Source organism: Scatophagus argus, chromosome 9, assembly GCF_020382885.2.
Source record: "Scatophagus argus isolate fScaArg1 chromosome 9, fScaArg1.pri, whole genome shotgun sequence".
NCBI lineage: Eukaryota > Metazoa > Chordata > Actinopteri > Scatophagidae > Scatophagus > Scatophagus argus.
Genome location: NC_058501.1, coordinates 22870972 through 22889115, shown reverse-complemented (window position 1 = coordinate 22889115; position 18144 = coordinate 22870972). Strand labels below are relative to the sequence as shown.

Sequence of the window (18144 nt, the reverse complement as noted above, 5' to 3'; positions counted from 1 at the left end):
ACACTGAGCTCTCATTGGCAGGAAGTCAGTTAATTAAATGACCATTTATTGATATCACATCTATGTGATATAAAAGCCTAATTACACGCTGAAATAGTCTTGACTCTTGAGCAGAGCAGTTTCGCTGTACGCTGCGTAAGTACACGGTACACTGTGTAAGTACACGGTACACTGTGGCATTACTACTTACGCAGCAGTATACAGTATGAATACTCCTTCCAGCACTGGGTGCTATAAAGACGTCTCATGGTGAGCGATCTGACGGGGTCTGACATTTTTCTCGCAGGCACGACGTTAAGTTTCACTCTTCAGTTGACATGCTAGTCGTCTGTACGGAACTGGTCCACCCGGTGACCTTCAGGCTGCACCTGTCACAGCATTTCAGAAACTCCAAGAGTCTAACTCCTCTCCTTCCAAGGACCCAGTGCATGAAGAGCACACTAATTATAAAATATGTCAAAATGAATCGTGACTCAGAATAATTGCCGGAGACGACCGACATCATCCTCTTCAGTTGTGCGTAAAAGCTCTTGTGCGCAAAAAGGATGGTTAAGAGACCCCCGTGGCGCAGAGGTGCATCAGAACGGAAGACGCGGCGTTATCTGTTACCTTTCAGCGTTAAAATAATCCAGCAGCGACGTGCAGACTACCTGCACACACGTATGTATCATTAGCTGTAAACCAGGACAGTAGGATTCTGATTGTTTATTTTTACGCACAGGTGTTTGGGTAAAATTACGCACAGCAGCGATGGAGGTAATTAAACTTGTTCTCTTAGTTGAGCTGCTTCTGACAAATGTTTTCTGTCAAGAAGTGGATGCTGACAGCTGGAGAGAAGGCATCCAAGAGGTAAGACTATTTCCATACCAGCGTTTCCCAAAATATTTCGCCATGGAAAAGTCGCTCAAACAGAATTTACTCTTGTCGATTTGGAATTTCAAGGCAAAATGATTTATTTGACTCAATTGTAGCTGAAAACCAAGTAATGATTACTATACAAAGAGATAATCAAGCAATATTTCATTTCTTCCTTTACATTCTTTGTTTTCAACAAGAACGAAAGGCCAAACTGTGAAGTAATTCAAGATATATTAGTGAGGATGACCGGAAAACCAGGACTTGGCCGGCATCTCGCGCTCATGGGGAACAAAGCCTCCGGTACTTGGTGGCATCTCACACAAATCAACACTTTATTTATGTTCAGGTCTGTAGCATTCAGCTCTGATTTTCTTTCTTTCTTTCCTCCAAACAGCAAAATCGCAGACAGCACGTAAACGTAAGTATTTTTAACTCCGCTTGCTTTCAGCACGAACGACTGCAGGGATTTTTAACTGGCGTTTTTAATTACAGGGCACAAGTTTCACACTTTTGTGGGCCTTATGGGCAAAAGAAGCTTTGGAAATCGAGGTAAGATCCTTCCAATATTACATCGAATACGAGGAGTTATTTTGTTGAAAGTAAAGGCTAATTTCACCCGTGCAGGAGCCCCGTGAGCCGCACAGACGACTGAGGATCTGCGTGCGTTTGTTTCTTACTTTCGTCCATTGGAAGCTGAATGTAGTTTTTATTTTGGGTCAGTTTGTCATTGATTCATTAAAAAAAAGGTGACATTTAAAATTCAACTTTATCACTGCTGCCAGTGCTGAGAAGCTTTAGGCAAACAGCGCCATCTAGTGTTGAGCTAAAGTGGTGAAAGACAAGTGAGCCGGACAGGACACGAGTTTAACGGCTGATATTTCAGCAACACAAACGTGTGCACATCTTTTCACAATAAAACAACTCATCTGACGCCTCAGTATCATCACAGGTTTATTAAGTGACTTTGTACAATACAAATGAAAAATAAAATTAAAAATACAGAGATGGAGTACATAGCCAAAGCAAATTGCGGTGTCGACTCTTCATTTCTTACTGATGGTTTCCGCAGAGTGATTGAAATATTTTTTTTGTTTCGTTTTTGTTTAAGCGTCCAGGATCAATATTACATGTGAAAGTGTGTTTCTTTTCACCAGTGGACGCTGCTCTCAAGTCTCTGAGGATTTTCAAAACATACAAAAGAAGTTATTACTTCAGCTGGCTCGGTATATATAAAAATAAACTAAAGTGAAATATAACACTTATGACATTATAAATGGTGGTCCAAGGCTAGTGGAAATAGCTAAACACAGAGGGGGAGGGGAGGCGTTACATTTCAGGGAAAAAAAGAAGGTTTAGCCATTTATTTTTAATCTATAAAAAGGCCCAGGGTGCATTTTATTGTTTTTCTGACATGAGTAGAGTTTAATATGTACTGAATACACAGAAAACAAAAAGGATTAGCTAATGCCTTGTCATCTTCTTGCTTTAACAAATGATGGAAAATCAGGCTAATGTTCATATACTGTCAATTGACCTGTAAACAAATAAAAGTCACCAGAATTTGATTGTACACCAGTCAAACATGACTTCTGGGGTTTTTTTCTTTTAATGTCTGCGGTGCTCTCTTTAAAACCGTTCACATCAGTCATTCAAAAGCCACCTTGGGATGAACAAAAGAGAGAGCAGCAAGTGGGGGTGGGGACAGTATTCAGTTATAACAGCAACAATAATAACATCAATAATAATAATAATAATTAAAATAATAATATGGGTGTGGCTTTTCTAAAACGGGTTAATTTTTTTCTGTTGTTACAGGAAAACACATTCTTCGATGAGTCCAGAGGCAGCGAAGGGCGGGGTTCAGTGGTGGCAGTTCAGTAAGCACATGTGGACCACATCCACCTCCTCACATTATAACCCCAGTACGCCATCTAGTGGCTGAGAGCAAGAACACAGCTTGTGTTGGCAGACAGAGAGGGGCCAAAGGGTGGAGGGAGTGGGGAAGGCAGGGGGAGAAGGAGCAAGAGGAAGAGGAGGAGGAGGAGGAGGTGGGTGATGTCAGTGCCACACACTGGTGTCCTGACCTGCAACGTTGGCAAACAAAAATAACTCGAGCTGGGGTGGTCCTGCTGACGGTCCTTTAAAAGATCTTGCCTTTCTTTTTGTTTTTCTCCAGAGTCCTGCAGAAGAGGAGACACACACAAACCGGATCATCAGTAACCTCTAGCAGCAAACACTTCACTTTACAAGTTGTGTTCAAGGGGAATGAAATATTTTTAAAAAACCCTACACAGTACCGATGCATTTACATGCTGTATTCCCAAGTATGTTAACCACAGTACTCATTCCCAACATTACGGCACATTGTCACCAGCTGAATGTGTCCGTGCCTTTTGATCAAATCGATTACACAGATTTTATTCAAGAGATATTTCTGAATTTGCGTGTTTGCCTACACTCTTACCTAAGCACCAAGAGTTGAGCAGCATTCGAAGGAGAATCTAACAAACCACACCCACACAGTCGTGATGAGGCAGATTAGCAGAGTTTCTGAGACTTAAACTCTTACTACATAATAACTGCGGGCGTTCTTCTCCATAGGTTTTAATCACAAATATTTAAGGGTTTAGGAAAGTGAACCACATTTTCGGGAGCTTTAAGAGTCGTGTTGAATCAAGAACACAGACGGCTGGTAGCTCAGAGGCACATCCTCCTCCTGCAGGAGGACCAGATGGCCACAAGGGGGCACTCCACGACTCCACCGCAGACCCACCTTTAAACTTATGTATCAATCCCTCAGTGCCTGAATACTGGAGCTTAAATCCTTGGGTTTGTTAAAATAGTGAGTGTGTGTGAGCGAGCGAGCATGTGTGCGTGTGTGTGTGCGTGTGGTACCTGGATGCCTCCAGTTTCTGCTGTTCCAGGCGCTGCTGGGTCTCCCAGTTTGCTCTCTCCTCCTCAAACACGCGTCTCTTCTCCTCCAGCTCCTTGTGCTGAGCCTCCAGATTCTTCTTCATCTGCTCGTGACGCCGCTGAAGCTACAAAGAGACGTGCAGGACAGACAAACACGTCAGTAACACGTCGAACACGTCGTTGGCTGAATGCTTCCAGAGCACCAGTCAAGCTGCAGTTCACGTTCACGTCTGTCCAGACTCACGTGCAGTGAGGAATTCAACGGAATATAATACAAGGCATAAAGTGTGTTGTTTTTTTTTTTTTGGCAAAATGGCAAAAATATGTGTGACTCCTGTGAGAAATGTTCTGTCTTCACTTAGAGACTCTTTCTAACGGGAGCACAGAAGGCTGATAGATTCATCACATGGTGCTGCAACAACAACCACCTGAAGCTCAATATGAGAACAGTCAGATCCAATAAAGCTCATTCTGATAGAACATGAAGAAGCTACAAACTCTAAAAACACACACGTTCGACCCGGCACACCCAAGATTAGCATCGCCAATTCAGTATCTGACCAAAAGTGAAATCAGGTCACGATCTGGACAGAAAACATTATGGTGTCGCAGTGAAGTTGAGCTGTTTGGATATCAAATGTCTTCATTTTATCCCATCAGACATTTGTGTGGAATTTTGTCAAAATTAGGGCACACGTCCAGAACTGGGCAGCCACAGTGACCTTTGACCAAAGAAGTCTAATCAGTTAAGCCTTGTGTGGACTAACTGGTTTTGCAAAATTAGGAAAAAAAAAAAAATTTGTCACGATATTCCTGAGGTATCATATCCAAAAAAATGGCACAAAGCGATTTTCACAAAAACCCTCTTCTGTTACACTGAGCGCACAGAGACAAGCCTTCAAACTGAGTCAAACAGAAACCAGAGAGCCTCGCTGTGCTGTAATATTTTTGAGCTTGACATCAACTAAACAAAACAAAAGTTAACATTTGAGGAAATTCATCAGAAGGGAAAATAATGTTTGATTCTGTAATTTCACTTAGATTAGCATGCACACACTTTGTGTAGCACTGTTACAGGAGGAACCTCTCACATGGACAGCGGAGGTCATAATGGGACAATATAATATACAATATAATAAGTGTAGCTAGCAGCCCATCTGAGGAAAACAACTGCCTAAGTGTGTACTTATATTCATATTTGACTTTGTTAGTGCTGTACCGTACAGGCCGCAATGATCAACACACATGGAAATCACTTTCAAAAAGATGTCAGTGGCTTCATAATCACAAGATATTGTTTAACACAGACATGATCCCTTGTTGACAGCCCTACAGCATGCATGCTGCACACATGTAAGTTGCCCTTATTTAAATTCCTGACTTCTCAGATAAGCACATTAAACCCACAGGTACAGAAGAGGGAACCAGAAAACAGAACATTCATTTACGCAACTCACCAAAACAATTCAACAACACAGCGCAGGAGGAAGGAAGGAGCTCAGACAGAACAGAGTGTAACTTCACAAGGACGTGCACTGCAGCATTCATCAAACCAGGTGTGTGTGTGTGTGTTTTACCTCAGCTTCAGAGTCTTTGAGCTTCTGCACTTTTTCCTTGACTTTCATCTCAAACACCTGCTCCATCTCCATCTCCATCTTCTTCATCTTATTCACATGCTCTCGCCTTTCCTCCTCCATCTGGGCCAGAGGACTCCTGCTCGTGCACACACACACACACACACACACACACACACACACACACACACACACACACACACACACACACACACACACACGCGCGCGCGCACACACACAGAAATTCAGAAGAGCATTTCAGAGAATCAGCAGCACCGGCCTACTCATCAGTTTGTTTGCGCACTGTGAACAGTAATGTTAATTATAGGAGCTTTGACAATAATAAACTGAATTTACTGAAGTTTATTTGGTTTGTTTAGCAAACTCAAACCAATTTGTTCTTCACAAAGAAATCTTATTTTAGTATTTCCTCCCTTCTTGGAGAGCATGTTTTACGTTCCCCTGCTGTCACTTAACAGGTAAATGTAAAATGTGCAAGAGCTGACAGAAAGTCTACCATTGGGCTGTCGTAGCTCTAACAGCATCGTATCAACGTCAGCCCTCACTTCCCAAAAGAAATACAACATGTTGGGGTGCAGCAGGTAAAGGTTCAGGAAGGACGGGACCCAAACAGGGTGAAAGGAACAGGAAACCAAAAAGACCACGAGACATCTGAGAGCCAGAAGAAGGACCCAAAAGCTAAAGCAAGGAACCGGAGAACACTGGCGGTTAGTGCAGGCGGTGGGTTAAATGTTAGTAAAGCTCACCAGGATGTTTCATCGCAGCGTGAGTCTACAAAAACCTGACACTAAATATGTGGAGGGGTGACCTGTGATTACAAGGAGTGATGGCAGGAGCACAACCACATCTACCTTCATTTTGGTGCAGTTTAAAGTGGACAAAACGCTGAAAACCAGTTTATTGTTCATAACTGCCCTCAGCCCAGCGAAAAGATCTGTCACTATCATAAACAAACAATCGTTCTCTATTTCCTGGAGATTTAACACAACCCCAATTCAAAAAGAAATTCAGGACAACGCTTACTCAGGCAAATGTTGCATACACTGGACTCATGGACAGAGTTTTCTGTCTGTCCTTACTGATGTGACAGATGTTACGTCTCTTTATGGCTGCCAGTTACATCCACCTCAGGCCACATGCTTCTTCAGAGTTAATGTCACGGGAGACAAGACAATGAGCAACTAAAAGGTGGAGCTCAGCTGCAGCTGTGGCCTTAAGCAATTCCAACAAAACAAAAGGATGTTAACGTGGTGCAGCTCATAATCATTCTTACCCACTCCATTAATCTCATGTACAGGTCTACACCAGTGGAAAGAATTAAAGTCTTTGTTGTTGGACAAAAATGAGCACATCACATTCATAGCTGTCAAATTCTATTCATGACTGTGGCAATTCACAGTTTTTCTCCTGCTGTTCCTGGAAGTTTCTACCAACGGAGGGGGGGGGCGACACCCCTTAGTCAACATGGAGGAAAGAAAACACCCAAATGCAGCCAAGGGGGGAGAAAAGAGAAGGAAGAGAGAGAACATCATTCACAAGGGACTCAAAAATAAGTGAAAAAAAAAGACCACTTACATTCCGTCAACTGCATCAAGTCTAAAAAACAAAAATACACACGACCAAACAAAACACACACACACACACACACAGACACACACACACACACACACAGCATGCAATAATGAGGTCATGCACTAAAACATCTATTAGACGTGTTCTGTGATTTCAGCCACTTTTCACTGCTAATGGAAAAAAGAAAAAAGAAACAAAAAACAAACCAAAAGCTTGGAAAGAACAACAACGTCGGCCTTGTGGGCTGGGTGTCAAATACATGAGCAGAGAATTTGGTCAAATGTTTAGCTGCGTGTTAGCATCAGCAGTGTGAGGCTTTTCTTCAGCTGCAGAGGTAGAATTTTAGCTGAGTGAGTTAGCCATGTGCTAAAGTCTACATGAACGAGAAGGCGGCATGATGCTTCGAATGGAAGCTTAGGAAAATCAGTGATTTTTGTTTTAGCAAAGTAGCACAGTGTGAGGCTACAACAAAAGCAAAATCATGGAGGTTTGTCAAACAGAGAACAAATGGACAGCAACGAATGAATGCCTCAACACAGAAGTTTCCAGTTACCTGAAAACTAAACATGGGAGTAAATAATCTGACAGCAACTCAGTCACTTTCTACAGGCCAAATGTCTGTCGTGTTGCCTTTTCAGGGTTTCTGCAGGTTTCAATATGTTAAGTTAAAAGACTTTTTATGATGTTCACCAAACCACATACGGAACAACGTAAGTTAATGCCCATTTCACAAGTAAACTGGTATGGTGGAAAATTTCATTTTCAATCCCAACACATCCTGCAACATCCACATCTGCATGAATCTGTCTTAATAAACTGGGGACTGAGGCAGTCAACCAGCAGTTCAGAGGTCCTGTTTATTCTACACAATGTAAGCTGCAGATGTAAATACAGCAGCTGGAGGTGAACCTGTCCTGCCTCCCTGGCGTGCTCTGTCCAGGACTTACTTGGTGGACAGTTGGCCTTTAGCCCTGTTGTTGTCCACTCCATTGTAGGTGACAGCAGCGAGCTTCCTGCTGCGGTAGTTTTCGTAGTGGACGTTGTTCGTCACGTCCTTCAGGTCCTGCATGTGAGTTCTGGGGATGGACAACAAAAGACTCAAAATGTTTAAAACGCTGAGTGAAGTCTGGACTGCTCTTTCAGCTACAAACAGCATGGAAGTCAAACAGGAACAAGTGATGTTTGTTTGTCCCCAATGTCTTATACTGTCAAAGAATCTGCACTGTCCTCCTCAGAGACAGAGACAGTCTTCATGGAGCCTCTGTTCATTAAGCGCCTGGTTTGACTGACGTGTTTTGGCCGTACCTGATGAGCATATCCCTGAGGATGGTGAAGTCACAATGGTCACTGTTTTCAACTGGAAGAAGACACCAGAAGTCAGTCAGTCACTTTTTTGAATTAAAAAAAAAAATTAGGAAAAAGTTTGTTGCTCAGACACCAAGCAACACTTAATGCAGGGCAGTAAACACCATTCTTATCCCTATTTTACACTGAATGTGACAGATTGTTTTTAACATTTTACATCTCTGTTGCTGTTTTGATCTGTCGTCCAGTCTCGTTTGGATGCATCACTTCTTTACATTTCTGTACCTGACTTTAAGCATGTCTCAGCGTGGTAACTAAACTTTCATACCTTCTGCGACCCCCCAGGGGTATTGTCTCCCTCTGACCCTCTTGCTGTTCACCTCGATGATGGTGTTGCTTCCTACTACGGCCAGTGGCAGCTTGTCCTAGTGAAAGAGCAACATTTGGCATTATTGACACGCGTGTAAGGTTTGTAACAGGCTGGAACATGTTTGTGACGTGACGTGATACAGCACCTTTATCTTCTTCACCAGTCTGTTCTCTTCCTCGTCATCTGTCTCAGGGAACTCGTAGATCTTGATTTTGTGCTCTTGGATTTCTCGCATGATCTGGTAGGAAGAGAAAAAAATCTTTAAGCAACCTTGGGCACAGCTATTTGGAAACAGCTTAAGCAGCTGGCACACCTTAGTCTAATAATGAGCCAGGCAGAACAGGTTCAACTTCAACAAGAGATACACACTCAACTCTCTGCTTTTAAGAAATGTTCATCTGTTGTTTTGTTTGTTGCTTTTTGCATCTCACCTGTCTTCATAACAATGGAAATGTGTACTGTGATTACTTCAGCAAATTAACTTAAAGGGACAGTTCACCCAAACTTTTATATACATATATTAAAGATTAAAGTTAAAAGTTAAAGTGACATATTTTGTCATTGGAGGGAACTCACTCCAACGAAATTTGTTCTCTGCATTTAACCCACCCAAGTGACGTGCACACACACACAGCAAACCCGGGGCAGTGGGCGACCGCGTGCAGCGCCCGGGGAGCAGTGGGGGTTAGGTACCTTGCTCAAGGGTACCTCAGCCATGGACACCGGGACGGGGAATCGAACCAGCGATCCACCGGTTACGGGTCCGACACCCTAACCGCTGATCCACGACTGCCCCACACACATATATTTTTGTTTCCTCTTGCCTGTGGTACTGTTTATCCTTCGTAATTATTCTGCTGTGACTTTTGGCGAAGCGTCAAAAGTTACATTTGACAATCTATTTGAGAAATGGTCAAAATCTCCAAAACCCTGCAACTCGCTATATATATATATATAAACTGTGATATGTCCACATCATGCACTAAACAGACCTCACTTTTAGCTTAGCTTGATGCTGAAGATGAAAACCGAAATGTCCAAAATTAACTCAAACTTTATACGGCAGGTTAGACGATGCTGATGTGCATCAACTGGGTTATAAAGAAGGCACAGCACAGCAAACAAAATCACACTGCAAAATGGGATCAGTGTGTTTGTACATGAAATACTGAGCAGCTTCTCTTTCTGAATAAAAGTGTAAGCATAATTTATAGAAACTTTCCACAGACGTTCCACAGCTGTTAAACCAGAGAGGGTTCTTTTTTAATTGGTTTGCTTTGGGATGTATATTTTTGCCAACATACCAATGAGCACAGTTTTAAAAAAAAAAACAAAAAAAAAACAACACCATAAGCCCTTGGTTATTTTTTCTGGCGTAGCGTGCAGCTGGGGAAACTACTGACCTGTTTCTTGAACTGTTGGCATTCCTCTGGGGTGAGGGTGTCTGCTTTGGCGATCAGCGGGATGACATTGACTTTCTCATGCAACCGTTTCATGAACTCGATGTCCAAGGGCTTCAGTCTGCATGGTGATAAAGATGCAGCTTTATGTGAAGTTCAACTGGATAGTGTCAAATCATGCTGAATCGCTCGTAACTTAAACTCAGCAATGACATCTTAAGTTTCCCAGTCTGTCGAGCACATTTAAGTGCAAAACACTTAATCAAACCATCATGGAGTTTCCCCGTTGTCATTATGGGACTAAATGTGGCATTTTGGGGCTGGCTGGCTTTTGGATTTGCATTTGATCAGTTTCCCAGTCATCCCTTCTTTAGACAACACAAGCAGAAGTGGAGCTAAACCAAATATAGAAAAGTATCTGTGACTGATGTTTGTGATGTCTAAGAAAGTGACCTTGTAGTCGTGAGAAAGTGCTGCTATTCTTGGCTGTTTTGGGCTGAATAAATAACATGTGGCACAGCTGAATTACTGAATTATAGCTTTACATTTCAATGTGACTGAAGCTGTATTTGATTCTTTGGGGGCACAGTGGAAATATCCCTCAGAGTTGAAATCTGCCCCGAAGCAGAATCTGATACAGTATTAAGAGTGGGATGCGTTTTGTCAGGTCGCCAACAGTCATGCAGCACAGTCTACAGCACAGCACAGCACTGAAACTCTGAATGTAAGAGCTGATAACATCCGTTATTATGTGAAAGAAGAGCAACAACAGAAACCATTTCTGGTTCTCCTTTTATCAGATTAAATAACGTACTGACAATCCCATAAACAGGTGGTGTGACTGTTGCATGCACAGTGGGCATGATAAACTTTAAACGCAAACAACAAATAATGACAGCTGATCCAGGCAGGAGGACACAAAAGCATCAGCAAACTACTACTCATATTTCATTAACAGAAATATGAGTAGTAGTTTATTGCTAAATGCTGGTTGATATCAATATTTCATAGCTGTATTGTATTGTATTGCTGTAAGTCAATAGAACACATTAAATGATGAATTACAATAAAAACAGCCCAGGGGGGGCTGCAGTTTTTACTGCTTTGATCAAACACAAACCAACCAGGAAAATCTGCTGTTGTCAAGCTACATGCAGAAAAGCCAAAAATATCAACTCAACGTGATTCAGCACCCATCAGGCTAAACTAAACATCTCCCAGACCAGTTTCATTATTAAGAAAGAACCAGTTTCAACCGCACGGGTTCTTTAATCACTTCCTCCTTGACTTCAATACAATCACCATATAACAACACCTACACCAACACCTCTCATAACTGGATTCAAACACAGTTTGAGTTTGATTTACGATCTGATCTGGGTGATCTTTTCCTTAATGAGCCGCAAACCAGCCACCAGAGTTCAGCTGGGAGCTCAATGTCCAGATTGTCTCTCAGTCTTGGAGGTCATTGTGATTCTGTGCGAGAGCTGTCAGCTGGTGTCCTAAGGGGATGCTCTGTGTGTGTGTGTGTGTGTGAGTGAGAGCGAGAGAGAGAGAGAGAGAGAGAGAGAGAGAGAGAAAACATACGGTGCCCATCCTCAAGGATAACGTACTGCTTGTGTGGGTACAGAGGACAGGCTTGTACAAACACAATGTCTCACAGAGAAAGGACGGACAGACTGAGGAAAGACGCAACAAAAAGAAAGCAAAATTGCGAGGAGAAAGGAGGACAGAGGCTTCTTCATTGTTTACAGTAAGTCAAGGCTGACAACTTTAAGAACATGTGAGCACACGGTCAATATTTGCATAAACACCAACTGCAAGGCTCCACACAGCAGACACAAACATGTGATTATCCTGCCCTACAATGGCACACAGCATAAGCTCTTTGTGTACGTTTTAAAAGGTCAAGAGCCTTAAAGGTGCACAAGCTTTCACATTAGCATCGTTTTAGACCTATAAATACATTTAAATGAGTTATAAGCTTTTATTTTCAGGGTGAGAAATAACTTCCTCACTACTCCCACACTTTCTTGTCTTTGACTCAATCACTCAAGACACTTACGAAAAGAAAGATGAGCACATTTGAGCTGTCAACTAGCTATAGAAGGTCTGCAGGGACTGATAAAAATTACAGTTAAAATTCATGTCTTTATGAAACATTTGGTGCTCAGTATCATCTGCTGGGCATTTTGCCAACATCTCTTCATCTGTATCACTAGTGTCAACCCTCCTTTTCTTTCCCTTTACAAGTTTCAAGTTTTAACCCCAGTCCTGTACTTTCCTTACTGCCATTCTTTGTATTGAGTGGGAAAGTGACAATTCAAGCACTTGATTCCTCATACATACACCATGGATGAGGCAGGCTTCTCTGAATAAAAATGTCCATTAAAAAAGGCATTAATCATGTTAAGACTTTGCCCTCCAGACTCACCCATGTCCCGAGGGGGCGATGAAGTACAGACAGCAGTGGATTCGGCTGTCAGGCATTTGTCGCCTGTTCACCCGGGATTCTGAGTTCAGGTAGTCTTCAAACTTGCTGTCTATGTGGTCGATGATTGGCTGCCAGCTGCGTCATACAAATTACAACTTCCATTAAGACACAAATGCCGACAAAGAGCTAGAAGGCGGTCAAAGGGTTTTCATTTATTACAAACGAAGGAATACTAAATGTAGTGAGCCGAAGTCCTTACCAGTTGCTGTTGTCGACAGCATCTCCGAACCCTGGGGTGTCAACTATTGTGAGCAGCAGCTGCACGCCACCTTCCTTTATTAAAACTTTGGACTGCTCCACCTGGCACAGGAAGAATGAAGGGCACTTTTATTACTTCTGCCACAAACTGTGCCTTTGAAATTAACATGGTTAATCAACTTAAGAAAGATGAAAACACAGTATGCAAGGAGGGTTGTGAAATCATTATCTCTGTGTACTAATAGCATAGCAGATCATAGATTTCATACAGAAAACACTCGAAACTACCAGCATGTGGCAACACGTCATCTCACACTATGCCATTAGCTAACTATGCTGAGAAACCAGAGAAGCACACAAGCATCTGGAGATAGCAAAGCTGTCAGGCAGGAGCCAGACAGATAAAGTGCAGCAGTTGAAGGACTCAAGACTCAAACAAAGTTGTGTAATAAGTAAGGATGGTATTTAAGGCCATCACTGATGGTATATGTGACTTAACTAAGACTGACAAAACTAAGGTTTTATGTCACGCCTTAAAATGCTGATCAAACCTCATCACAATGTGGTAAAAATATTTTTTTTTATAAATCGTAATAACAGAGCTTAAGTGAAAGTGATAAATTAAATCTAAATGTAACAGAGTTTCTCTTCTCCTCACAATATTCATAAGTTTAAGTGTTAAACCCTGGCCAAGACGTTAAATGTCACTGTATTTAACCTTAGAAGACTCTAAGGCAGTTAATCTACTTGGGACTTAACGCAGTTGAGAACACATTGAAAATAAGATAATTAAGTAGGCAATTATGTCATCAACACATATGACATGAGACGCCACATAAACCGCATTTGTTGGTTCTGTGGGTACATTTTCAAATAAAATGTCATAATGATGGTTTGGTCAGCTGCCAAAGCTGTTGGTGGGTTAGGAAAATCTTACCAGCCACAGCCTAAGAGAAGAAACATTTCAATGTTTAATGTGCAGTCTTTCAACTCTGATATTTGCTCTACTTTGTGTTTTTAAAAAAACAGTGGAAATTTCACCTCGCTATCTGCGTTTTTGGTCGCAGTATATGCTAACATTTCAGATGTGTATTTAAACATCGCGTGCAACATCTCAGCTTAAAGAGAAGATTTATTGTCAAAATGTACCTGTACAGTCTTTTTGATTCGATGTGAAGGTCCAGGATACTCTGCTGAATACAGGTCTGTTAGGAACAGAGAGTTGATCAACGTGGATTTGCCCAAACCTGATTCACCTGGAAAAAAAAAAGCAGAAGTAGAAGCCAAATTAGTATTTCAGGAACACTGCGACATGTAATTTTCATGTGATAGTTAGAAATGTGGTCAGACTGCAAAGCTTCGCATTACATTGGAGCTGTTTCAAAACCCACTTCCCTGTGATATATAGACATAAAGATCTTTGTTGACATCCTGAAGACAATCAAAGGTCACGTGTCTAATAAAGAATGAGACTGACATTTGCCCAGGACATTAATCCATTTGGGTCAACAGTTAAAAGGCTAAGGAAACAACACAGACAACAGTTCTTGTTATGTGCAGCTGACCGGCTGTGTGGTCTGAGAGGCTTCTCAAGCTTGGTTGGCCATTGTGTGCCCAGTTTCCAAGCTCCCAATGAAAAGGATCATTAGTGGAAATGACCACTGACATTGGCCGCCTTGGCTGATGGCCACAAGTCAATGTTTAACAAGCCACCATTTACACCAGAACTACAGCCAGAGGGTAATGTGAGGAGCTTGCGCTGTGGCATTTGTTTGCTGTACGATTTATGCATGGCATGTAACTACGTGCTGTGGGTGTGCACTTCTTAAATGTGCAATACGCAATATGAAGTGATCACAGGCCTGTGAAATGAGCTGCTCTGCAATTCAAACTGAACAGGTTGCTGGGTCATGTGTTTCATGAGGCATGGGAAGACGTGCCAGTCACTGCTGGCAATACCAGTCCCATTTCTCTCCTTCCCTCCTTTTCTCTTTTACACCACACGAGTGACGTACTGCACAGCGCGGCAGGGACATGTGGGCTCACAGCTCATCAGAGCCAAGAAAAGCTGAATATTGTGTGTCCATGCAAGAGGGTGATACCATAAAAAAACAATGGCAACCATTTAACAACCAGCAAGCCAAAAGGACCACTTCTATTTTCTTTGTTCTGAGATGGAATGCAATCTGTATCTCTTCTGATTCCCAAAATGAAGCTATTTGCCTGAACACATAAAAGCATTCACATGTCCCAGAGGACCACTTGGTCACCATCCAGCAGCTTTTACAGAGGGAACTGCAGAGAACAGGAGCAAGTAAAATCCAAGTGCCTTGTTATGTGGCTGCTCTAATGTCAGTTGCTAATAACAGCAATGAAAAGACGGCGCTATAACTGAAATGTAGAAAAATGCCTGTAGAAACAGAATGCTGTGAACGCAATGGGAGATGTGCTATTCTTAGAGCCACGCAGGGTACAAATTCTATCGGTCCCACCACAGGAAATGGTTCTGACCCGAGGAAACATTTTCCCTCCAAACAGGGACTGATCAGCCGAGGAGGAGTTTGGCTCAGTGTCAACCACCACATCCAAGCATTTTAAAGGAATGTCTGGATTTTTGATTCACTGAGTGCAGCTCTCGATAAATCCGTCCCAAATGTTTCTGTTTGGAAGACGGTGTTGAGGACCTGACATCAAGATTAATTCAAATAACAGAAACGCAATGTTCCCCTCCTCTCTGAATCAGAAATTAACACTACAAAGCTGGGGGCATGTCCCATGTGTATAAATCTGGACGTGCACACGCACACACACACAATCTCTGGTCCTCTAAAAACAAACCACAGTGGAGGACTTTAAAATGCCAACCGCAATAAATACAATGAAATGATTCATATAAAACAAGGGCAAACACAGCAGCATGTGTTCTTACCAACAACCATCAGGGTGAACTCAAAGCCCCTCTTGACAGACTTCCTGTACACTTGGTTAGGGAGGCTTGCAAAGCCAACATATCCTTCAAGATTCTTTTGCTGCTGTAAGACATTAAAAAAATACACACATCAAAAAGCTTAAAGAAATTCTGCACCCTCCCACTTCAGCTGCAAAGTCTTAATCTCTCTATTCCCACGCTGCCAAAACTAAACATGCTCCCAATCTTTAAAGCACCCCAAGCCTAATATTCCCCTTAAGCAGATTCAAAGTTACAGAAAACATTTTTACAATGCTGTTTGACAAATTCACATACTTACTCTGCATCAGCTTATTCCAAATTTCATTGAAGATATATCACACTTACTTTGAGTGAAATATTCACATTCATGATACCACCATTAAATCAAATGAAAATATCCTAGCACAGCTGGTGTACTGGAGATTTTGAGATCCCAAAAAATATGTTCTACAGAGCTAAGTACTGCTGGTCCAAATAAAATGGTTGAATAAAAAAAAAAAATTCAATACTTACAGCTGTTTGGTGTAGATAGTGCAACAAGGCCCCAATGTGCAGGAAAAGCCAGCATTTCCAGTGTCAGAAAGCAAAAGGAGAGGAGAGCACAAAAACAAGAAAGGCAGCAGAGAATCAATCTCAGGCCATCTGACAAACAAACCACTCTGTGTCCAGAATCAGTTTCCCAAGCTGAGAAGCCTAGGGCATAATGAATCATGATCTGGGGTCCTGTTAACAACACAGACAGTTGGCCAGTGTGGTACATATTCCACTCTACTTGCTCCTTTAATGTCAGTAGACCCATAAAGCAAGGTCCATTCACTGTTGCATCTTTTTCTTTTTGCCTGTGGCTTGGAGAGGATTTCTATCTTTCACGCTTGAGCATCTCTTGCCACCAACAGCAGCCCACATGTCTTCTGTGTGATGCTATGACTTAATGTGATGATTTGCCTACAGGATGTGCAGTTTAATGTCTGCAGCATCCTACTGCTTCAGTTTGTGAATCATACTATGTTAGCTATCGCAAATCTCTTAACCAGCTAACCATAAACAATCATCTTTTATCACAGCTGATCTTTTTTACTCTAAAAAGCTGAGAGGAAAATGTGTGAACTGTCATTTTATTACAGACAGCTGTCAGTTTCCTTTCCTGCTATGTCTGACAGCTCTGATAAAGGAAGTGGTGGCAGGTGGAGGTCGAAATAACAGTTTGCTATTACACATTTAAAAAGGGTCACCTATGCGTAACAATTTGCTTCAGTTTGGGGGAAACAACAGATCAGGTGTTCTAACTTAGGGGTCACAGTCAATGCCAAGCCAATGAACTTAAAGTCAAATCATGAACTCTAAGGTACTGAATCCACTTTAATCCAGATTAAATGGCAACCGTAACCTCCTTTCACCTAACAGTGACACGTTTGCCTGGTTTGGCTGTGACTACCTAACCTAGATGCTGCAATCATGGCAGTTTAATCCAACTATTGATCCCATATTAATGGAGCCCCTTCCTCGGGCACACAAACGACAGAATGTGGACTTTGGGCCGTTTATAGATGTGTTTTGAAAATGTCTTCATATACAAATGTAGTATTATCTACAGCGATTGCATCCATGCGGTAACGTTAGATGTCGTTTCCCTAGGGTTCAAACAAGTTAGCATTAACGTGAGCTTTTATATCCAACATACGACACTAAGTTAGCTAGTTAATCAAACTGCTAGTATTTGAAGGCAAGCTTTTAAACAAATGGATATCATTTAAACATGGGGTGTTGAAGTGTCAGCTCGTAATATTCATAGAAACGTTTAATGAAATACTTTGCTAAAGAGCTAAAGACAGGAAATGACACTCCCGTTAGATCATGCAGCCTGCTAGCAAAGTCCAGGCTAACAACTAGCTAGCTAGATGGCTAGTTAGCTAGCTAGCAAGCACCCCATCCAACTGGAGGCGGACGACTGGGCGTTGGTTGCTCAGACAACTGCAGAAGCTAAATAATGGAAAGCCAAAATGTTTCATTGCCGAATCTAATTCAACCCAAATTAAAACAGTGTGAGTTTACAACGCAGGTTTATGAATAAATCGTGACAGTATGTGACCGCAGCAGTCTTACCCATAACGTAGACGCTCCCTGCCGCCTCAAACACCGATCATTCACAAGCCGACATTCCCCCTTCTCGCTGCTTTTGCCTGAGCTACGCACTGGGAGACACGCAACGCCTCCCGAGCTCACAGAATCTACGCCAAAATCTGACGTAAATGCTACGCGAATCACAAAGGGAGGAACACTCCAACCTCGCGATAACTTCTGTTTCCTTTGAGTCCAATATGTTCTCGCGACAACTAACAGCAGCAAGTTTTTTTTATTTTTTTGTTTTTTTGTTTTTTTTTAATGTGGAACAATTTTCTTTTTGAACATGTGAAAGTAATTAAACCTCCTACTCTGTCCCCCTTGTCCTGCTGTTTAATTACTTAAGGATGTGGTTAGATTTGCTGACG

General features: G+C 42.0%; 2 protein-coding genes across 5 annotated transcripts; one reads left to right on the top strand and one right to left on the bottom strand.

Moving 5' to 3' along the window:
- Nucleotides 1-14: 14 nt before the first annotated feature.
- Nucleotides 15-1652, top strand: LOC124065256 (protachykinin-like). 2 transcript variants are annotated; one of them, XM_046400486.1, is made up of 6 exons: nucleotides 15-660; nucleotides 815-849; nucleotides 1056-1158; nucleotides 1253-1276; nucleotides 1351-1407; nucleotides 1483-1652. In XM_046400486.1, exons 1-6 carry the CDS (start codon nucleotides 546-548, stop codon nucleotides 1491-1493), a joined length of 345 nt encoding a protein of 114 aa, XP_046256442.1. In that variant the 5' UTR covers nucleotides 15-545; the 3' UTR covers nucleotides 1494-1652. The 2 variants fall into 2 exon arrangements, with proteins under 2 accessions (XP_046256442.1, XP_046256440.1); XM_046400484.1 differs by having other exon boundaries at nucleotides 779-849.
- A 144-nt stretch (nucleotides 1653-1796) lies between these two features.
- On the bottom strand, nucleotides 1797-17908 carry sept7b (septin 7b). Of its 3 annotated transcripts, none has more exons than XM_046400481.1 (15): nucleotides 17759-17908; nucleotides 16814-16815; nucleotides 15635-15737; nucleotides 13855-13961; nucleotides 12707-12807; nucleotides 12448-12582; nucleotides 10017-10134; nucleotides 8759-8851; nucleotides 8572-8668; nucleotides 8244-8295; nucleotides 7886-8014; nucleotides 6942-6962; nucleotides 5349-5484; nucleotides 3754-3896; nucleotides 1797-3038 (listed from the first exon to the last, which is right to left on the bottom strand). In XM_046400481.1, exons 1-15 carry the CDS (start codon nucleotides 17760-17762, stop codon nucleotides 2999-3001), a joined length of 1281 nt encoding a protein of 426 aa, XP_046256437.1. In that variant the 5' UTR covers nucleotides 17763-17908; the 3' UTR covers nucleotides 1797-2998. The 3 variants fall into 3 exon arrangements, with proteins under 3 accessions (XP_046256437.1, XP_046256438.1, XP_046256439.1); XM_046400482.1 differs by having other exon boundaries at nucleotides 15635-15734; nucleotides 17759-17875; XM_046400483.1 differs by lacking the exon at nucleotides 6942-6962.
- Nucleotides 17909-18144: the final 236 nt, after the last annotated feature.